The sequence below is a fragment of the Rhinoraja longicauda genome, chromosome 8 (genome assembly GCF_053455715.1).
Source record: "Rhinoraja longicauda isolate Sanriku21f chromosome 8, sRhiLon1.1, whole genome shotgun sequence".
NCBI classification, from domain to species: Eukaryota; Metazoa; Chordata; class Chondrichthyes; order Rajiformes; family Arhynchobatidae; genus Rhinoraja; species Rhinoraja longicauda.
This window is the reverse complement of record NC_135960.1, coordinates 11,481,503-11,499,788: the sequence shown is the minus strand read 5'-3', so window position 1 is coordinate 11,499,788 and position 18,286 is coordinate 11,481,503. Positions and strand designations below refer to the sequence as shown.

Below are 18,286 nucleotides of genomic sequence, written 5' to 3'. Positions count from 1 at the left end.
TATTGGAATGGGACATCAAAATCCTAAGGCGTTATATTTAAAATATGTCGATGTTTCAAGATTACCTTTTTGCTCGTCAATGTAAATGGGAACGGCGTCGAGCCAGCACGGTGGCGCAGCGGTAGAGTTGCTGCCTTACAGCGCAAGAGACCCGGGTTCGGTCCTGACTATGGGTGCTGTCTGTACGGAGATTATATGCTCTCCCCGTGACTGCGTGGGTTTTCTCCGGGTGCTCCAGTTTCCTCCCACACCCCAAAGACGTACAGGTTTGTAGGTTAATTGGCTTCGGTGAAGATTGTAAATTTGTCCCTGGTGCGTAGGATAGTGCAGTGTACGGGGATCGCCGGTCAGCGTGGACTCGGTGGGCCGAAGGGCCTTTTCTCTGCGCTGTATCTAAGCAAAGCTAAAACTAAACGTGATCAGACAACATACCTGTCTGATGGTATGAAGAGATAAGAATTGAAGGGATATAACACGTGCTCAGGGAGGGGGGCAGGGAGGCAAACAATAGTCTGGGGCAAGAGGGTTGTTCTCACTGTCTCTCATGATTTCAGAATAAGCTGATGGATGGCTCGTGTTCAATTCCCCCCCCCTTGCTTGTGTTCACCTATGACCTGCCAGGCTTTGTCCTGCCCCCTCCAGTCTTCCAGCATTCTCTCCACCCCGACCCACTGCAAGCTGTCTCAAGAACGGTCCTGAGCCCGAAACGTCACCTAGCCATGTTATAGACAATAGACAATAGGTGCAGGAGGAGGCCATTCGGCCCTTCGAGCCAGCACCGCCATTCAATGTGATCATGGCTGATCATTCTCAATCAGTACCCCGTTCCTGCCTTCTCCCCATACCCCCTGACTTCGCTATCCTTAAGAGCTCTATCTAGCTCTCTCTTGAATGCACTCAGAGAATTGGCCTCCACTGCCTTCTGAGGCAGAGAATTCCACAGATTCACAACTCTCTGACTGAAAAAGGTTTTCCTCATCTCAGTTCTAAATGGCCTACCCCTTATTCTTAAACTGTGGCCCCTTGTTCTGGACTCCCCCAACATTGGGAACATGTTTCCTGCCTCTAACGTGTCCAACCCCTTAATAACCTTATACGTTTCGATAAGATCTCCTCTCATCCTTCTAAATTCCAGTGTATACAGGCCTAGTCGCTCCAGTCTTTCAACATATGACAGTCCCGCCATTCCTGGAATTAACCTAGTAAACCTACGCTGCACGCCCTCAATAGCAAGAATATCCTTCCTCAAATTTGGAGACCAAAACTGCACACAGTACTCCAGGTGCGGTCTCACTAGGGCCCTGTACAACTGCAGAAGGACCTCTTTGCTCCTATACTCAACTCCTCTTGTTATGAAGGCCAACATTCCATTGGCTTTCTTCACTGCCTGCTGTACCTGCATGCTTCCTTTCAGTGACTGATGTACTAGGGTGTTGTTGTACGTTCAGATCTCGTTGTACGTCCCCTGTTCCTAACTTGACACCATTCAGATAATACTCTGCCTTCCTATTCTTACCACCAAATTGGATAACCTCACACTTGTCCACATTAAACTGCATCTGCCATGCATCCGCCCACTCACACAATCTGTCCAAGTCACCCTGCAACCTCATAGCATCCTCCTCACAGTTCACACTACCACCCAGCTTTGTATCATCTGCAAATTTGCAAATGGTACTTTTAATCCCTTCATCCAAGTCATTAATGTTCCCCAAGGATGCTGCCTGTCCCAGTGCTCAGTTACTCCAGCACTTTGTGTCTTTCCTTAGCGAAGCAGGAAGGAGCCCCTGCACGTGCTGCCGAGTCGATGATGTGACCGTGGCGAGAAGTGGCTGTAATTTTAAAATGTTAAGATAGGAAAATGCGATATTTTTGTGAAATTTTATTTCCAGACGTAATTTTAGTTTTTTTTAAATTTTGGAAGGGAATAATCTACGTGTATGGTGGAATGATGGACTCTGCTTATACCCAGGGGAAAACCCCCCTCTGGATCTATGATATCGGTAAGAGAAATATGTTTCAGGAGCTGCCGTGGGATTGAGTGGTTGGATATCCTGTATTCCTTATGTATAGAAATTTGTGATCAGTGGCAGAGTTGCTGCCTTACAGCGCCGGAGACCCGGATTTGCTACTGACCGTGGGCGCTGTCTGTGCAGAGTTTGTACGTTTTCCCTGTGAGCCCTTTCTTTGGATTAAAGACACCAGTTGCTAAAGACACATTTTGGCTGCCTTAAGTTCATAAGCTATATGAGCATAATTAGGCCATTCGGCCCGTCAAGTCTACTCCGCCATTCAATCGTGGCTGATCTATCTTCCCCTCACTGCCCCCACTCTCCTGCCTTCTCCCCATCACCCCTGACACCCGTACTAATCAAGAATCATTCTATCATTTAGGAACGTAGAAAACATAGAAAATAGGTGCAGGAGGAGGCCATTTGGCCCCCTCGAGCCAGCACCGCTAGCTTTAGGAACAAGAGGCTGCCAGGAAGAGGGAGGGGCTCCAACGTCCACTGAAAGGGACCCAGAATTATGGAACCTCCATCATGGTGGACCTCAGATGGAGTCCCGAGAGTTTTTCATTGCCCGTGCACTTCACTTAGTCATTGCCAACATTCCTGAGATTACACGCCTGAAATAGGCACTCCTTTGAGACCGCTGACATGGCCAAAGACTATTTGGTGGACCAGCTAACGGTTCATGGCTTTAGTTTTAGAGATACAGCGCAGAAACAGGCCCTTCGGCCCACCGAGTCCGCGTCGACCAGCGGTTCCCGCACATTAACGCCACCCTCCACACCAGGAACAATTTACACTTACACCAAGTCAATTAACCTACAAACCTGTACGTGTTTGGAGTGTGGGAGGAAACCGAAGATCTCGGAGAAAACCCACAGGGAGAACGTACAAACTCCGTACAGACAGCACCCGTAGTCAGGATCGAACCTGGGTCTCCGGCGCTGCAAGCGCTGTAATGTAGCATCTCTACCGCTACGCCACCGTGCTGCTCTTCTTTACAAATGTGTGATATGTGGGTGGCACAGCAGTAGAGCTGTGGCCTCACAAAGCCAGAGACCCGAGTTCGATCCCGACTACGGGTGTTGGCCTTACGGAGTTTGCAGGCTCTCCCTGTGACCACCTGGTTTCACTCCGGGTGCTCCGATTTCCTCCCACATCCCAAAGATACGCAGAATTAACTGGCTTTTACAAATTGCCACTTGGTGTGTAGGATAGAAATAGTGTAAAGGGTGATCGCTGATCGGCCTGGACTCAGTCGAGTGAAGGGCCTGTTTTCACGTTGTATCTCGAAACTAAACTGAACTAAACTTCATGAGAATTTGTGGGCCGAGTTAGTCCAGCATTTCGTGTCTACGTACAAAAGTGTCATGTGCACCATCTCCGGAACAATGAAATTCTTACTTGTGGGAGTGGAAGCAATTCATCCTCGATCCCAAGAGACCGCTTAACAAGGTTGGCCCGGGGGGAGTGGAAGCTCTCATTTAGCATGTCCACATGAAAATCATCATTCCTGTGCGAAAATCCCTTGTTTACTGTCGAAGTTTCCCCTGTAAACTTCCTGAGCTTCCCCTCTTGCATGCTGGTGAAAAGCACACGGGGACATCCAATTAAACCAGGTTTCTTTTACGAAAATAAACACGAAACGATGGAGTAACACAGTGGGTCAGGCAGCTTCTCTAGAGAAAAGGAGTAGGGGACTTTTAGCTTCGAGACCCTTCTTCAGACTGAGAGTCGGGGGATGACAAACAAGGAAAAGGGAAATGAAAATGCACCGATACAAAATACATGGTTTCTGCAGTACTGTGAACCTTGAAAGATCTGTTTGAATTGCACACACAACTTATTGCACAACTTGATATTCGGAAATAAATTTCTTCTTTCTCTGGGTCATGGTCCAACGGCTGATAAACAAAAGGAGAATTCTTCCAGATTTGAGGTAGCATGCTGTTTTGTGGTAATTGAAAATGGGAAGAAGGCTCCTTTGTAGATTCAGTCATGGGTTAGTAGTATATCAGCCGCCATATCATTTTACTGTTAACCTGAGAGTAAACCGTCAGAGCTGTAGAATCTAGTGAAATTATTGTACTGTGTGGGAAGAAACTTCAGAAGCTGGTTTAAACCGAAGATAGGCACAAAAAGCTGGAGTAACTCAGCGGGACAGGCAACATCTCTGGAGAGAAGGAATGGGTGACGTTTTGGGTCGAGACCCTTCTTCAGACTGGTTAGGGATAAGGGAAACGAGAGATATAGACGATGATGTAGAGAGATAAAGATGTGCAAAAAAGTAATGATGATAAAGGAAACAAGCCATTGTTAACTGCTTGTTGGGTGAAAACGAGAAGCTGTTGTGACTTGGGTGGGGGAGAGGGAGAGAGAGAGAGGGAATGCCGGGGTTACTTGAAGTTAGAGAAATCAAATATACCACTGGGCTCTAAGCTGCCCAAGCGAAATATGAGATGCTGTTCCTCCAATTTGCATTTAGCCTTACTCTGACAATGGAGGAGACCTAATACAGAAAGGTCAGTGTGGGAATGGGAAGGAGAATTAAAGTGTTTAGCAACTGGGAGATCAGGTAGGTTCAGGTGGACTGAGCGAAGGTGTTCATCGAAACGATCGCCCAGTCTACGTTTGGTCTCGCTGATGTACATGAGTCCACATCTTGAACAACGGATACAGTAGATGAGGGTTGGAGGAGGTGCAAGTGAACCTCTGCCTAACCTGAAAGGACTGTCGGGGTCCCCGGACAGAGTCGAGAGAGAAGGTATAGATAGGGCCAGGCGTTGCATCTTCTGCGGTTGCTGGGGAAGGTACCTGCGTGGTTTGGGTGGGAAGGGATGAGTTAACCAGAGAGTTGCGGAGGGATCGGTCTCTGCGGAAGACGGAAAGGGGTGGAGATGGGAAGATGTGACTAGTGTTGGGATCCTGTTGGAGGTGGCGAAGATTTTTGAGGATTATCTGCTGTATGCGACGGCTGATGGGGTGAAATGTAAGGACCAGGGAGAGACTGTCCCTCTTGCAACTGTGCTGATTGTGCTGATGAGAAAAGGACTTCATTTAAAAAATGTTCTGATAGTAAAACACAAAGTACATTTTAGATAATCAGCGATATGCAGTTTTTTTCAAAGTGACTTTTTTCTTTCATTTTTTTAAAACTAAATTCGCAATGAAAGATTTCATTCAGAGGTGAGTAAACAGTTAAACGCCCTCTGGAGGTTCACGAAAGTAATAGCACGTAACAACAGCACAAAAACACATTTTCCTTGAACCATATCTCTTTTGATGTCTCGTTTTCTTACCTGACACTCCATTATCTCTGTGTCTTCATCTCCCCTGACTCTCAGTCTGAAGAAGGGTCTCGGCCCAAAACGTGAGGTGAGAAGAAACCTTTTCGCCCAGAGGGTTGTGAATTTGTGGAATTCTCTGCCACAGAAGGCAGTGGAGGCCAATTCACTGGATGAATTTAAAAGAGAGTTAGACAGAGCTCTAGGGGCTAGTGGAATCAAGGGATATGGGGAGAAGGCAGGCACAGGTTACTGATTGTGGATGATCAGCCATGATCACAATGAATGGCGGGGCTGGCTCGAAGGGCCAAATGGCCTCCTCTTTCACCTATTTTCTATGTTTCTAGGTCACCCAGTCCTTCTATCCAGAGATGCTGCCTGTCCTGCTGAGTTACTCCAGCATTTTATGTCTGTCTAGTACTAAAGGAATGTTTTATTTTTAATAGGTGCGGCAAGATGGGCTTGGTGGCATGAGACATTTTCTTGTGAGCCGGCGGTAAGAAATTCTACTCATTTTGCGTGTGTGAAGGTGCAGAAGTTTACATGTCTCTTTCAGATTAGACATTAAACCAAAGCTCAAAGTGTGGCACTGCTTTGAAAACAAGATATGCCACTTGACATTGTCAAGTGATCGCTTCAATATTTAACCTTCAGCTCAGCCCACTTTACTAAAATACAGATTATTGCTCATGATTGTATTGCATGTTATGGTGCTTGTTTGCAGACTGATTACTATGTGCGTTACCAGGTACAATAGTGGCATTTTTAGATATAGATTTTAGAGATACAGCGCGGAAACAGGCCCTTCGGCCCACCGAGTCCGTGCCGCCCAGCGATCCCCGCACACTAACACTATCCTACACCCACTAGGGACAATTTTTACATTTACCCAGTCAAACTCCAAAGACGTACAGGTTTGTAGGTTAATTGGCTGGGTAAATGTTTAAAAAAAATTGTCCCTAGTGGGTGTAGGATAGTGTTAATGTGTGGGGATCGCTGGGCGGCACGGACTTGGTGGGCCGAAAAGGCCTGTTTCCGGCTGGATGATGAATTAACCTACATACCTGTACGTCTTTGGAGTGTGGGAGGAAACCGAAGATCTCGGAGAAAACCCACGCAGGTCACGGGGAGAACGTACGAACTCCGTACAGACGGCGCCCGTAGTCAGGATCGAACCTGAGTCTCCGGCGCTGCATTCGCTGTAAGGCAGCAACTCTACCGCTGCGTCACCATGCCGCATTGAGGCTTTTTAAGAGGCTTTTTGATAGGCACGTGGATATGCAGTGAATGGAGGGATGTAGATCACGTGCAGGCAGATGAGATTAGTTTATCTTGGCATCATGTTTCACCACTGAATCTGGAGATGTGCGTTTTCACACTTCTGTCCCACTCGCCTGATGGGAGAGGGGCGTAGAGGGAGTTACCGGGGTGAGACTGGTCCTTGGTTATGCTGGTGGCCTTGCCGAGGCAGCGTGAAGTGTAAATGGAGTCAACGGGAGGGAGGTTGGTTTGCGCGATGGGCTGGACTGCGCCAAAAGTTATCTGCAATTTTTTGCGGTCATGGATGGAGCGGATGCAAACATTGGCCCAGAATCTTGCTCGGGTGCCTTGCGCAGGGACTTTATCAGAGGATAGATGCAAATGCTGGAACTGGTCAGGCAGCATCTCTGGAGAGAAGGAATGGGTGACGTTTCGGGTCGAGACTCTTCTTCAGACTGAGAATCTGGGGGGGGGGGAAGGAAGAAAACGAGAGATATAGATATATGCATTCAAGAGAGAGCTCTTAAGGATAGCGGAGTCAGGGGGTATGGGGAGAAGGCAGGAACGGGGTACTGATTGAGAATGATCAGCCATGATCACATTGAATGGTGGTGCTGGCTCGAAGGGCCGAATGGCCTCCTCCTGCACCTATTGTCTATTGACCGGGATATAGAGAGATATAGAATAAATGAATGAAAGATATAATACAATACAATAAATACAGAGCTTTATTGTCATTCGATACCGAGATACCGAATGAAATTACATTTTCCAGCAGTCACAGAACACAACAAAAAACAAAAAGAACACAGGACACACGACCCCAACACAAACATCCATCACAGTGACTCCAAACACCCCCTCACTGTGATGGAAGGCAACAAAACTTCCACTCTCTTCCCCCCACGCCCACGGACAGACAACTCGACCCCTACCCAGGCGACCGACCCGCACAGCCCCCACAAGGGGATGGAAGTCGCCGCGGCCGAGCCGCACCGAGCGCTGAAACGTCCCGCGGCCATACCGGGCGATGGAAGGCCCCGCGGCCGAGCCGCACCGGCGATGTCAAGTCCCGCGGCCGAGCCGCGCCGGGCGATGGAAGGCCCCGCGGCCGAGCCTCGCCCCGAGGAAGAGACCTAAAAAAAGAAAGGTTTCCCCCACCCCACCCCCCCCACACCCCCCACACATACACAGCCAAAAACAAAAACCACCCCAACACCAACACACAAACAAAAAGGGAAAAAAGACAAGCAGACTGCCAACGAGCCGCAGCCGTTAGGCGCCGCCACACGTGTAAGATATGCAAAAATGTATTGATGATAAAGGAAACATGCCGTTGTTAGCTGTTTGCTGGGTGAGAAGGAGAAGCTGGTGCGACTCGGGTGGGGGAGGGATGGAGAGAGAGGGAATGCAGGGGTTACTTGAAGTTAGACAAATCAAAAATGATACCACTGCGCTGTGAGCTGCCCAAGCGAACTATGAGAGGAAAATATGAGGAAATCAGAGGAACAGGCATTAGGTACTGTGCCTTTTCTGCCAGATTACTGTGCATGGCATAAGATGATTGAAAAGAAAGTGTAAAAATAATGAATAATGGTTACCTTTGCTTCTTCAGAAACAGGCACCCAAGAATCGGAAGGGGCACACTGCGGTGGTATTTGAGGCTCAGATGTTCGTGTACGGAGGTTATGTTGATATAATGGGACCCTCTCAAGAATTCTGGAATTTTGGCTTTGGTGAGTAGAAGTTGTAGAAGGCTCAGTGCTCAGAGCAGAGACTGATAGATGTTTGAACTACAAGGGAATCAAGGGTTCAGGTGCGGGCAAAGGCACATTGAGGTCAGGAATGGATCAATTTTATTAAATGATGGAACAGAATCAATGGGTGACCAGCTCCCTGCTGTTCCTGTCCCTCGTGTTCTTATGAGACATGGAATTGTCCTCCCATGGAAGGAGGACACCTTCAAAGATCAGAAGAGTGGGAAACTAAATTAATTGTCACGTGCCAAGGTGATAAGACAGGTTTTAAGGCGCAGAGCCGGGAGAGTTATCTCTCGGTTATCGATGTGATCTCCTTTTGAGAAAGGGTCTGTAGAAGGGTCCCGACCTGAAACGTCACCTATCCATGTTCCCCGGGGATGTTGCCCGACCCGCTGAGTAATTCCAGCGCTTTGTGTCCTCCTCGCGTAAAACATTGATCTCTCAAGGAAATACGTGAATTTGGGAGGCCTATTTATTTTTACAGCCGGTGAAGAAAACCAAAAAGCCACCGTTAGTGACTTTGGGGTCGGGACGGTGCTGCGAAAATAATTAATTGTATGATAGCCTTTGGAATTGGCAGTATTTGTGCAGCAGAGGGCCTGTGCTGAGCCTTGCGTTGCACAAACATGGCCAAAGTGCAGCAGCTGTGGGGATAGTTTCAGCTCATGGTCTTATTTTAGGACGTCAGGTGTTCATTTTCACCACTTGCTTTCTCTTAATTAATGGTTTGAGCGTGCGGACTTGTTTGTGCATTGTCTGGGAGCAGATTAAGGGGCCAGCTGGCGCCTCAGGAGGTCACCCTTTGGCCAAGGCCTCTGTTGGGTTGGCATGATAAGAACAGAAGTTAGGAGCATTGTGGAAATGGTCAATGTGAAATTAAATGAAGCTGTTGCCAGGAAGAGGCAGGAGAGCATTGAAAGAGGGTTTTGACTTTTCCAAAGTCGGGAAGCTCTTCATGTCAGGTCTGCACGTCGTGTCAGGCGAGGACCACAGAATTGGTCAAGACCCAACCCTAGGAAGTAAGTTTGGGTGACAGTGGCACAGCCCGTACCAGCCCGGTGTAGAAATAAGGAACTGCAGATACTTGTTTTACAGAAGAAGACGGGCACAGCGGTAGAGTTGCTGCCTGACAGCGCCAGGGACCCGGGTTCGATCTTGACCAAGGGCTCTATTTGTACGGAGTTTGTACCTTGTCCCTGTGACCTGTGTGGGTTTTCTCCGGGTGCTCCGGTTTCCTCCCGCACTCCAACGACGTACAGGTTTCCAGGTTAATTGGCTTCGGGTGAAAAATTGTGAATCTTATCAAAACGTATAAGATTATTAAGGGGTTGGGCACGTTAGAGGCAGGAAACATGTTCCCAATGTTGGGGGAGTCCAGAACCAGGGGCCACAGTTTAAGAATAAGGGGTAGGCCATTTAGAACGGAGATGAGGAAAAACATTTTCAGTCAGAGAGTTGTGAATCTGTGGAATTCTCTGCCTCAGAAGGCAGTGGAGGCTAATTCTCTGAATGCATTCAAGAGAGAGCTAGATAGAGCTCTTAAGGGGGTATGGGGAGAAGGCAGGAACGGGGTACTGATTGAGAATGATCAGCCATGACCACATTGAATGGCGGTGCTGGCTCGAAGGGCCGAATGGCCTCCTCCTGCACCTGTTGTCTATTGGCTATTGTGAATTGTTCCCGTTGTGTAAGATGATGCTAGCGTATGGGATTGCTAGTCGGCGTGCCGAAGGGCCTGCTTCTGCTCTATATGTCTAAAGTCTAGAGTAAATTAAACTAAAACCCTCTGATTTTATAAAATGAGCAGTCGTTCTGTGAGCAAAGTAGACACGGAGCAGAAAGACGATAACACCCACCAAGTCGGCAGGAGTGGGAGAGATTCTGCATTGTTAAGGTCATAAGGAATTTCGATTTTTTTTAGAGATACAGCGCGGAAACAGGCCCTTCGGCCCACCGAGCCCGCGCTGCCCAGCGATCCCCGCACATTAACACTATCCTACACACATTAGGGACAATTTTTACATTTGCCCGGCCAATTAACCTACATACCGGTACGTCTTTGGAGTGTGGGAGGAAACCGAAGATCTCGGAGAAAACCCACGCAGGTCACGGGGAGAACATTCAAACTCCGTACAGACAGCGCCCGTAGTCAGGATCGAACCTGAGTCTCCGGCGCTGCATTCGCTGTAAGGCAGCAACTCTACCGCTGCGCCACTGTGCCGCCCACAGAATAGAAGTGGAATTGGGCCAATCAAGCCTACTCCACCATTCAATCATGGCTGATCTATCTCTCCCTCCTAACCCCATTCTCCTGCCTTCTCCCCATAACCTCTGACACCCGTACTAGTCGGGAATTGTTGTTTCAAGGTTGTGATGTTTTCTCTGCACCAGATGCCAAGGACTGGTGCCCAGTGTTGTGCTCTGCTGGTGACGTGGGGCCTGGACCACGATACAGTCACTCTGCAGTCGTCTACTGCAGCGGGATGTACTTGTTCGGCGGACTGGTTGGACTTGTGGAGCAGAATGACTTTTGGAAGTGGGATTTCATCGGCAGCACCTGGTCCAAGATCAAAACACGGTAAGTGAAATCAGAGCGGTGCGGTGGCGCAGCGGCAGAGTTGCTGCCTCACATGCGCTCGCAGCTGCCGGAGACCCGGGTTCGATCCCGACTATGGGCGCTTGTCTGTGCGGAGTTTGTACGTTCTCCCCAGTGACCCACGTGGGTTTTCTCTGAGATCTTCGGTTTCCTCCCACACTCCAAAGACGTACAGGTTTGTAGGTTAATTGGCTTGGTAAATGTAAAAAATTGTCCCCAGTGTGTGTGCATGGGATCGTGCTAATATGTGTGGATCGCTGGTCGGCACAGACCCGGTGGGCCGAAGGGCCTGTATCTCTAAACTGAACTGAAACTATACATCAACCAAAGCATATTATCCCAGATCAAATGGTGCTTTCATTGTTACATGTGCAAATGCACAGTGAAATTATTTTCTTGCACGCAGTCCTGTACAGTATTCCCATACCTAAGCATATCCCCGATTAGCAAGTGTACAGGAATAGTCTTCTGACCAGTGCTAAGTCTGTGAAATATATCACTGAGTTAATTCGTACCAAAATGTATGCAACACTGACGTAAAAATCATGTTGGCAAATGCGATACCTTTTTCAGTTGTTTAACACCATTTGTGGTTTTTTTAAAAATGGGAAACGCACGTAGTTACTAAAAATATATTTGCATACTCTTGATTCAGTGGCCTTTACTACTCGGTAATGTGAAAGGCCTTTTGGTTCTTTTAGAAATCGGTTCTGCCTGACTTTCCTTTCTAAACTTTCATTTTCATACTTTTAAAAGCTGTGTGATGTTGGCTGTGCTTCATTCTCACTCATTCCTCGTGGTTAGAAGGCTGATGGTTTCTGTCACATTTCAGAGCAATAAGCACAAAACCCATAGGCTGATAGCCCGGTGCAGCACTGCTGTTTTGTAACCTATAGTGGAATAATGGTAGGTGCAGGAAGGAAGGAACTGCAGATGGTGGTTTACACCAAAGATAGACACAAAGATAGACACCATGGGCGGTCACAGTGGCGCAGCGGTAGAGTTGTTGTCTTACAGCAAATGCAGCACCGGAGACCCGGGTTCGATCCCGACTACGGGTGCTGTCTGTACGGAGTTTGTACGTTCTCCCCGTGACCTGCGTGGGTTTTCTCCGAGATCTTCGGCTTCCTCCCACGCTCCAAAGATGTGCAGGTTTATAGGTTAATTGGCTTAGTAAATATTTATTTTAAATTGTCCCTAGTGGGTGTAGGATAGTGTTAATGTGCGGGAATCGCTGGTCGGCGCGGACCCGGTGGGCCGAAAGGGCCTGTTTCCGCGCTGTATCTCTAAACTGTAAAATGCTGTAACAGTGGGAAAGGCAGCATCTCTGGAGCGAAGGAATGGATGATGTTTCGGGTCGAGACTGAAGATGTCGAGACTCTACTCGGATGTTAAAGCATTTTATTTCTTAGTTACAAACAAAATAAATGCTGTGACTGTCTTCCTTATATATTTAATCTTTAATCAGCCTGAAGAAGGGTCTCGACCCGAAACCTCACCCATTCCTTCTCTCCAGAGATGCTGCCTGTCCCGCTGAGTTACTCCAGCATTTTGTGTCTATCTTCGTTGAAAAGCGATATGCTTGCATTGCAACGGGATTTGACTATAAGAGCAGTGGGCATCTGGAGGAGGATGGATGGGGAGACATGCCTTGAGTAGTGTGAAGTTTGTTTCATCTTGTCTAAGGAAGGAGCAGCCCTGGAATGGGTTTAACAAGGGTTCTCGGGAATGGTTCCTGAGCTGAGAGACAGTTTGAGAGGGCAAGAGAGTGAGCTGAATATTCTCTGGAGTTTGAAAAGAATGCAAGATGACATTAAACACTCACAGAGTGGGCTTGCTAAGTCAAATTTGAAGAGGCTCTTTCCCAAGACAGGAGAGTGCAGAGGTCAGGGGCATTGTTGTCAGAACAGAGCAAAGAGATTTCTTTACTCGGGAGTTGTAAATCGTTGGAACTCAACCACCCAACGGACTGAGAATATTCAAAGCTGAGATTGATAGACCTTTGGATGATGGGGAATCATGTTCGTAAGACACAGGAACAGAATTGGGCCATTCGGCCCTTCGAGTCTGCTCCACCATTCAATCATGGCTGATCTATCTTTCCCTTTGAACCCCATTCTCCTGCCTTCTCCCTGTAACCTTCGACGTTCTTACTAACCAAGAAACTATCAATCTCCGCTTTAAAAATACACAAAGACTTGGCCTCCACAACCAGCTGTGGCAATGAATTCCACAAATTCACCAGCCTTTTTTCTAAAAGTACATCCTTTTATTCTGATGCTGTGCCCTCTAGTGCTAGACTCAGCCACTACTGGAAACATCTCCACATCCACTCTATCTAGGTCTTTCATTAAGGGATCAAGGATATAAGAAAGCAGAGTTGTTTGGCAGGAAAAGATTACCCATCATTTAATAGAGGCATACGGCACGGAAACAGGCCCTTTCGGCCCAATTTGCCCACGCCAAAAAACATGCTCCATCTGCACCAGTCCTACCTGCCTGCATTTGGCCCACATCCCTCTAAAACTGTCCTATCCATATGTTTCGTAAATGAATGACTGACACAACAGGACCATTTACCCCTCTCCATTTGTTTAGTTTAGAGATAAGCGCGGAAACAGGCCCTTTGGCCCATCGGGTCTGACGCACGCACGCACGCACGCACGCACGCACGCACGCACGCACGCACGCACACACACACGCAAACACGAAATCGGAGCCCCCGGGGAAAACCCACGCAGGTCACAGGGAGAACAGAAGGTAGTTGAGGCCAGTTCATTGGCTATATTTAAGAGGGAGTTAGATGTGGCCCTTGTGGCTAAAGGGGATCAGGGGGTATGGAGAGAAGGCAGGTACAGGTTACTGAGCTGGATGATCAGCCATGATCACATTGAATGACGGTGCAGGCTCGAAGGGCCGAATGGCCTACTCCTGCACCTATTTTCTATGTTTCTATGTACAGACAAGCACCCGTAGTCAGGATCGAACTTGGGACTCTGGCCGCTGCGCCACCATGCTTTCCCAGGTTCTTGTACTAATGCAGCTTCTGGTTGTGCTGCCATCTTTGCTGTAAATAAGCTGACGAGTTCTTTTCCTTCTCACAGTTCTGGGCCTCGCCAGTTGGTCGGGCACTCTGCCGTCGTGTATCAGGACAGCATGCTGATCTTCGGAGGAGGGAGGAACCACAACTGCTCCAGCAACAGCCTGTGGAAATTCCGACTGACGACACAGGCGTGGGAGAGGCTGAGCCCAGGAACGGAGACGGCCCCTGCCGCCAAGATTTACCACTGCACGGTGGGGGTCGGTCCCAGCTTCCAGGAGACGCGTCCCGACGGCGCCCCTCCCATGACGGCGTCTCCCAGCTGCACCTGCGTTGAGAGCAACACCCACCCGTGCGACCAGTGCAGCGGGCAGCAGCAGCAGCAGCCGGTGGGGCTGAAGGGCGCCTGCTGCTTGAACTTCTCCACGCCGGACGTCGCGGAGCGCTGCAGCTCGTCGCCGGTCAAGCGAAGCGCAAACCACGACAACATTGAGATGATGACCTTCAGCGTGCAGTCCTCGGAGAGGAGCGAGAGGCTTCAGGGGTCAACGTGGCCCTTGCCCGGCACGCCGGAGGTACTGTGGCCGCGCCAAAACGCGCACCACCTCTCGAAGCCGCCTCCTCCTCCGCAACACAGCGCCAAGGAGCACGGCGAGAACGGGGTTATAAAGGATGCCCAGCCAGTGAGCACACACTATGGGGGCCCATCACCCTTATCAACTGACCACCTTCCAGAGGTTCTTCTGGTAGTTGGTGGTAAACCGATATCTGAACAGAGGTACATTTCATTGTGGCAGATGAAACTCTGTGAAACATTTTTAAAGTGCTAAGAAGTCTATGCGTGCGTTAACAGACAGTTTTGGACAAGCTTAGTTACAGAGTGATCTAACATATTTATTTTGTACTTTGTGCCAATAATGCTAAATTTAAAACAAACATTTTCTAAAGAGCTTTTATTTTTATGGATGTGTTCACGCCTTAAGCTAATATGTGCCGATAAACTAGTTGTACATTTTTAGAATATTTTTCTCATCAAAGCATTTCAGGGCTACCCAGTGATGTGATTTGTTCTATCAGTTCACAAATCTTTCACTTGTGGAGGTCGCTGCCAGCTGGAGTATGCCGTAGACGGACACAAAATTCTGGGGCAACTCAGCAGGACAGGCAGCATCTCTGGAGAGAAGGAACGGGCAATGTCTGAGAATCATCGCTCCTGCAGCAGGCTCAACTCCTGCCACAGTGGCTCTAACACCAGTGCAGCGCAGTGGCGCAGCTGGCAGAGCCGCTGCCTCACAGCACCGGAGACCCTGGTTCGATCCTGACCTCAGGACGGTGGGGGGTGGGGGGGGGGGGGAGCTCTGTGTGGAGTTTGCACGTTCTCCCTGTGACTGCGTGGCTTTCCTCTGGGTGTTCCGGTCTCCTCCCACATCCCAAAGACGTGCAGGTTTGCAGGTTGCTTGGCCTCTGTAGATTGCCCATCCAATGTGCAGAGAGTGGATGTGAAAGTGGGATAACATGGAACCGGTGTGAGAGGGTGATTAAAATGGTCAGCGTAGACCTGTTGGGCCACAGGGCCTGTTTCCATGTTGTATCTTTCCATCAATCGATCAATTAAACTCAAATGAGTTGTCTCCGATGTGAAAGCTAGCACACGTATATTTAATTTGTGAACGGGATCTAGAGGAATTGGGGTAGCTTTTGGCTGGTTGTGTAGAGACCAGCCAAAGTGCGTAAATGCAGAGTTATTTCTTGGCAAAATACTCAAGGTACCAAAAATCCCACTAACCTTTGTGTTGTGAGACAACCTATGCTGGTCAATAATATCAAATTTTAATGCAACATTTAAATGAGTTTAATTTTGATCCCTAAGTGTCCCTAAAGCTTAATAATCGTAGGATCCGAGTGATACAACACAGAAATAGACTCTCTGGCCCACGTGTCCATGCTGGCCATTGGGTATCCTACACTAATGCCATTAGCCTGCCAGAGAAGGTCCATAGCCTTCTGCAGCATGGCGTTCAGGTGCTCGTGCAGAAACCTCTTCAGTATTGGAAGATTATCTGCGTTCACCATCCTCTGTGTCCCCAGTGTCGCATAGTTACTCTGACTTCCAAATAGCACCAGGAATTACCTGATGGCTTCCTTGGCATCCCGTGGTAGCGCCAGGAGTGATTGGGTCGGAATTCTTTGATCACAAGGCCTAAGACTTCTGATAGGCGAAGGATTTGATTTTTCTCTTCGTAGCCGATGCCATTTTCTAACATTGACATTTTCATTTGGCAACGGCATCGACAAAACTGATTATATTCTACTCACAATTTTAAAGTCCTGTACGAAGCAGGTATGTTTGGATTAGCTGGCATGTTTGCACTGTAATATTCATCTCACGGTGCAGGTGCTCAGTTTAGAATGCTCGTCGTGGATGAGGGGTCAGAGGCAGTCTTTGTCTTTAAGATAAAGACGTCAAAAGAGGGCGGCACGGTGGCGCGGCAGTAGAGTTGCTGCCTTACAGCGCTTGCAGCGCCAGAGACCCGAGTTCAATCCCGACTACGGGTGCTGTCTGTACGGAGTTTGTACGTTCGGCCCGTGACCTGCATGGGTTTTCTCCAAGAACCTCGGTTTCCTCCCACACTCCAAAGACGTACAGGTTTGTAGGTTAATTGGCTTGGTATAAATGTAAATTGTCCCTAGTGTGTTGCAGGATAGTGTTTGCGTGCGGGGATCACTGGTCATTGCGGACATGGTGGGCCAAAGGGCCTGTTTCCGGCTGTATCTCTAAACTAAGCTAAACTAAACTAAAGAGCGCTCATTTGATTTGGAGTCAGCATTGCAGTAGCTGTTCTCAGGTTTGAGATGGCAAAAGCACTTGTGCTCCAGCGGGGGAGAGATGGAAAAAGCCCATGTAGAGAAGCATAGACATAGCGACTGTTTTACATAGATAGATACAAAGACAATAGGTGCAGGAAACATAGAAACATAGAAAATAGGTGCAGGAGTAGGCCATTCGGCCCTTCGAGCCTGCACCGCCATTCAATATGATCATGGCTGATCATCCAGCTCAGTATCCTGCACCTGCCTTCTCCTGCCATACCCCCTGATCCCTTTAGCCACAAGGGCCACATCTAACTCCCTCTTAAATATAGCCAATGAACTGGCCTCAACTACCTTCTGTGGCAGAGAATTCCACAGACACCACTCTCTGTGTGAAGAAATGTTTTCTCATCTCGGTCCTAAAAGACTTCCCCCTTATCCTTAAGCTGTGACCCCTGGTTCTGGACTCCCCCAACATCGGGAACAATCTTCCCGCATCTAGCCTCTCCAACCCCTTAAGAATTTTATATGTTTCTATAAGATCCCCCCTCAGTCTTCTAAATTCCAGCGAGTACAAGCCCAGTCTATCCAGTCTTTCTTCATATGAAAGTCCTGCCATCCCAGGGATCAATCTTGTGAACCTTCTCTGTACTCCCTCTAAGGCTAGAATGTCTTTCCTCAGATTAGGAGACCAAAACTGTACACAATACTCCAGGTGCGGGGATCGCTGGGCGGCGCGGACTCGGTGGACTGAAGGGCCTGTTTCCGCGCTGTATCTCTAAATCTAAATCTAAACAAGATAAAACAAATATTCCTTCACTTGCCAGGGCAGGCTTTCTGAACAGAAGAAACTAGTGTTTCCATTCTAAAATTTCTCGTTTATAACAGAATTAGGCCATTTACCCTATTCTCCTGCCTTCTCCCCATAACCCCTGACACCCGTGCTAATCAAGAGTCTTATCTATCTCTGCCTTAAAGTGCTTGATATTGCTGTTATAGATTTGGTTATCATTTGTATATCTGTATCTGGTTCCACGGGTTTCAGAGGACAGATTGAGCTCAGCCTGTGTAGCCACATTTGCATTAACATAGAAAATAGGTGCAGGAGTAGGCCAATCGGCCCTTCGAGCCAGCACCGCCATTTAATATGATCATGGCTGATCATCCAGAACCAGTACCCCGTTCCTTCTTTCTCCCCACATCCCTTGATTTTGATGGCCCTAAGAGCTATAATTAACTCTCTCTTTAAAACATCAAATGAATTGGCCTCCACTGCCTTCTGTGTCAGCGAATTCCTCAGATTCACAACTTTCTGGCTGAAAGGAGTTTTTCCTCATCTCAGTCCTAAATTGTGAACCCTAGTTCTGGACTCCCCCAATATGGGGAGCATTATTCCTGCATCTAGCCCGTCCGATCCCTTAAGAATTTTATATGCTATTTCATATGTTTCTCTAAGATCCCCCTCATCCTTCTAAATTCCGGTGAATACAAGCCCGTCCAGTGAATATTAAGTCTGCCCACTC

General features: G+C 48.2%; 1 protein-coding gene across 2 annotated transcripts in view; it reads left to right on the top strand.

Annotated features, from left to right (window-relative positions):
* klhdc3l (kelch domain containing 3-like) overlaps window positions 1-15,257 on the top strand; it is a 51,355-nt gene extending 36,098 nt beyond the window's left edge. For both annotated transcript variants that reach the window (XM_078404384.1, XM_078404383.1), the window contains exons 4-8: window positions 1,925-2,003; window positions 5,743-5,792; window positions 8,172-8,292; window positions 10,708-10,894; window positions 14,017-15,257. In XM_078404384.1, coding sequence (XP_078260510.1) covers window positions 1,925-2,003; window positions 5,743-5,792; window positions 8,172-8,292; window positions 10,708-10,894; window positions 14,017-14,782 — 1,203 coding nt within the window. In that variant the 3' untranslated portion in view covers window positions 14,783-15,257. The remainder of the gene's footprint in view (window positions 1-1,924; window positions 2,004-5,742; window positions 5,793-8,171; window positions 8,293-10,707; window positions 10,895-14,016) is intronic.
* The last annotated feature ends 3,029 nt before the right edge of the window (window positions 15,258-18,286 follow it).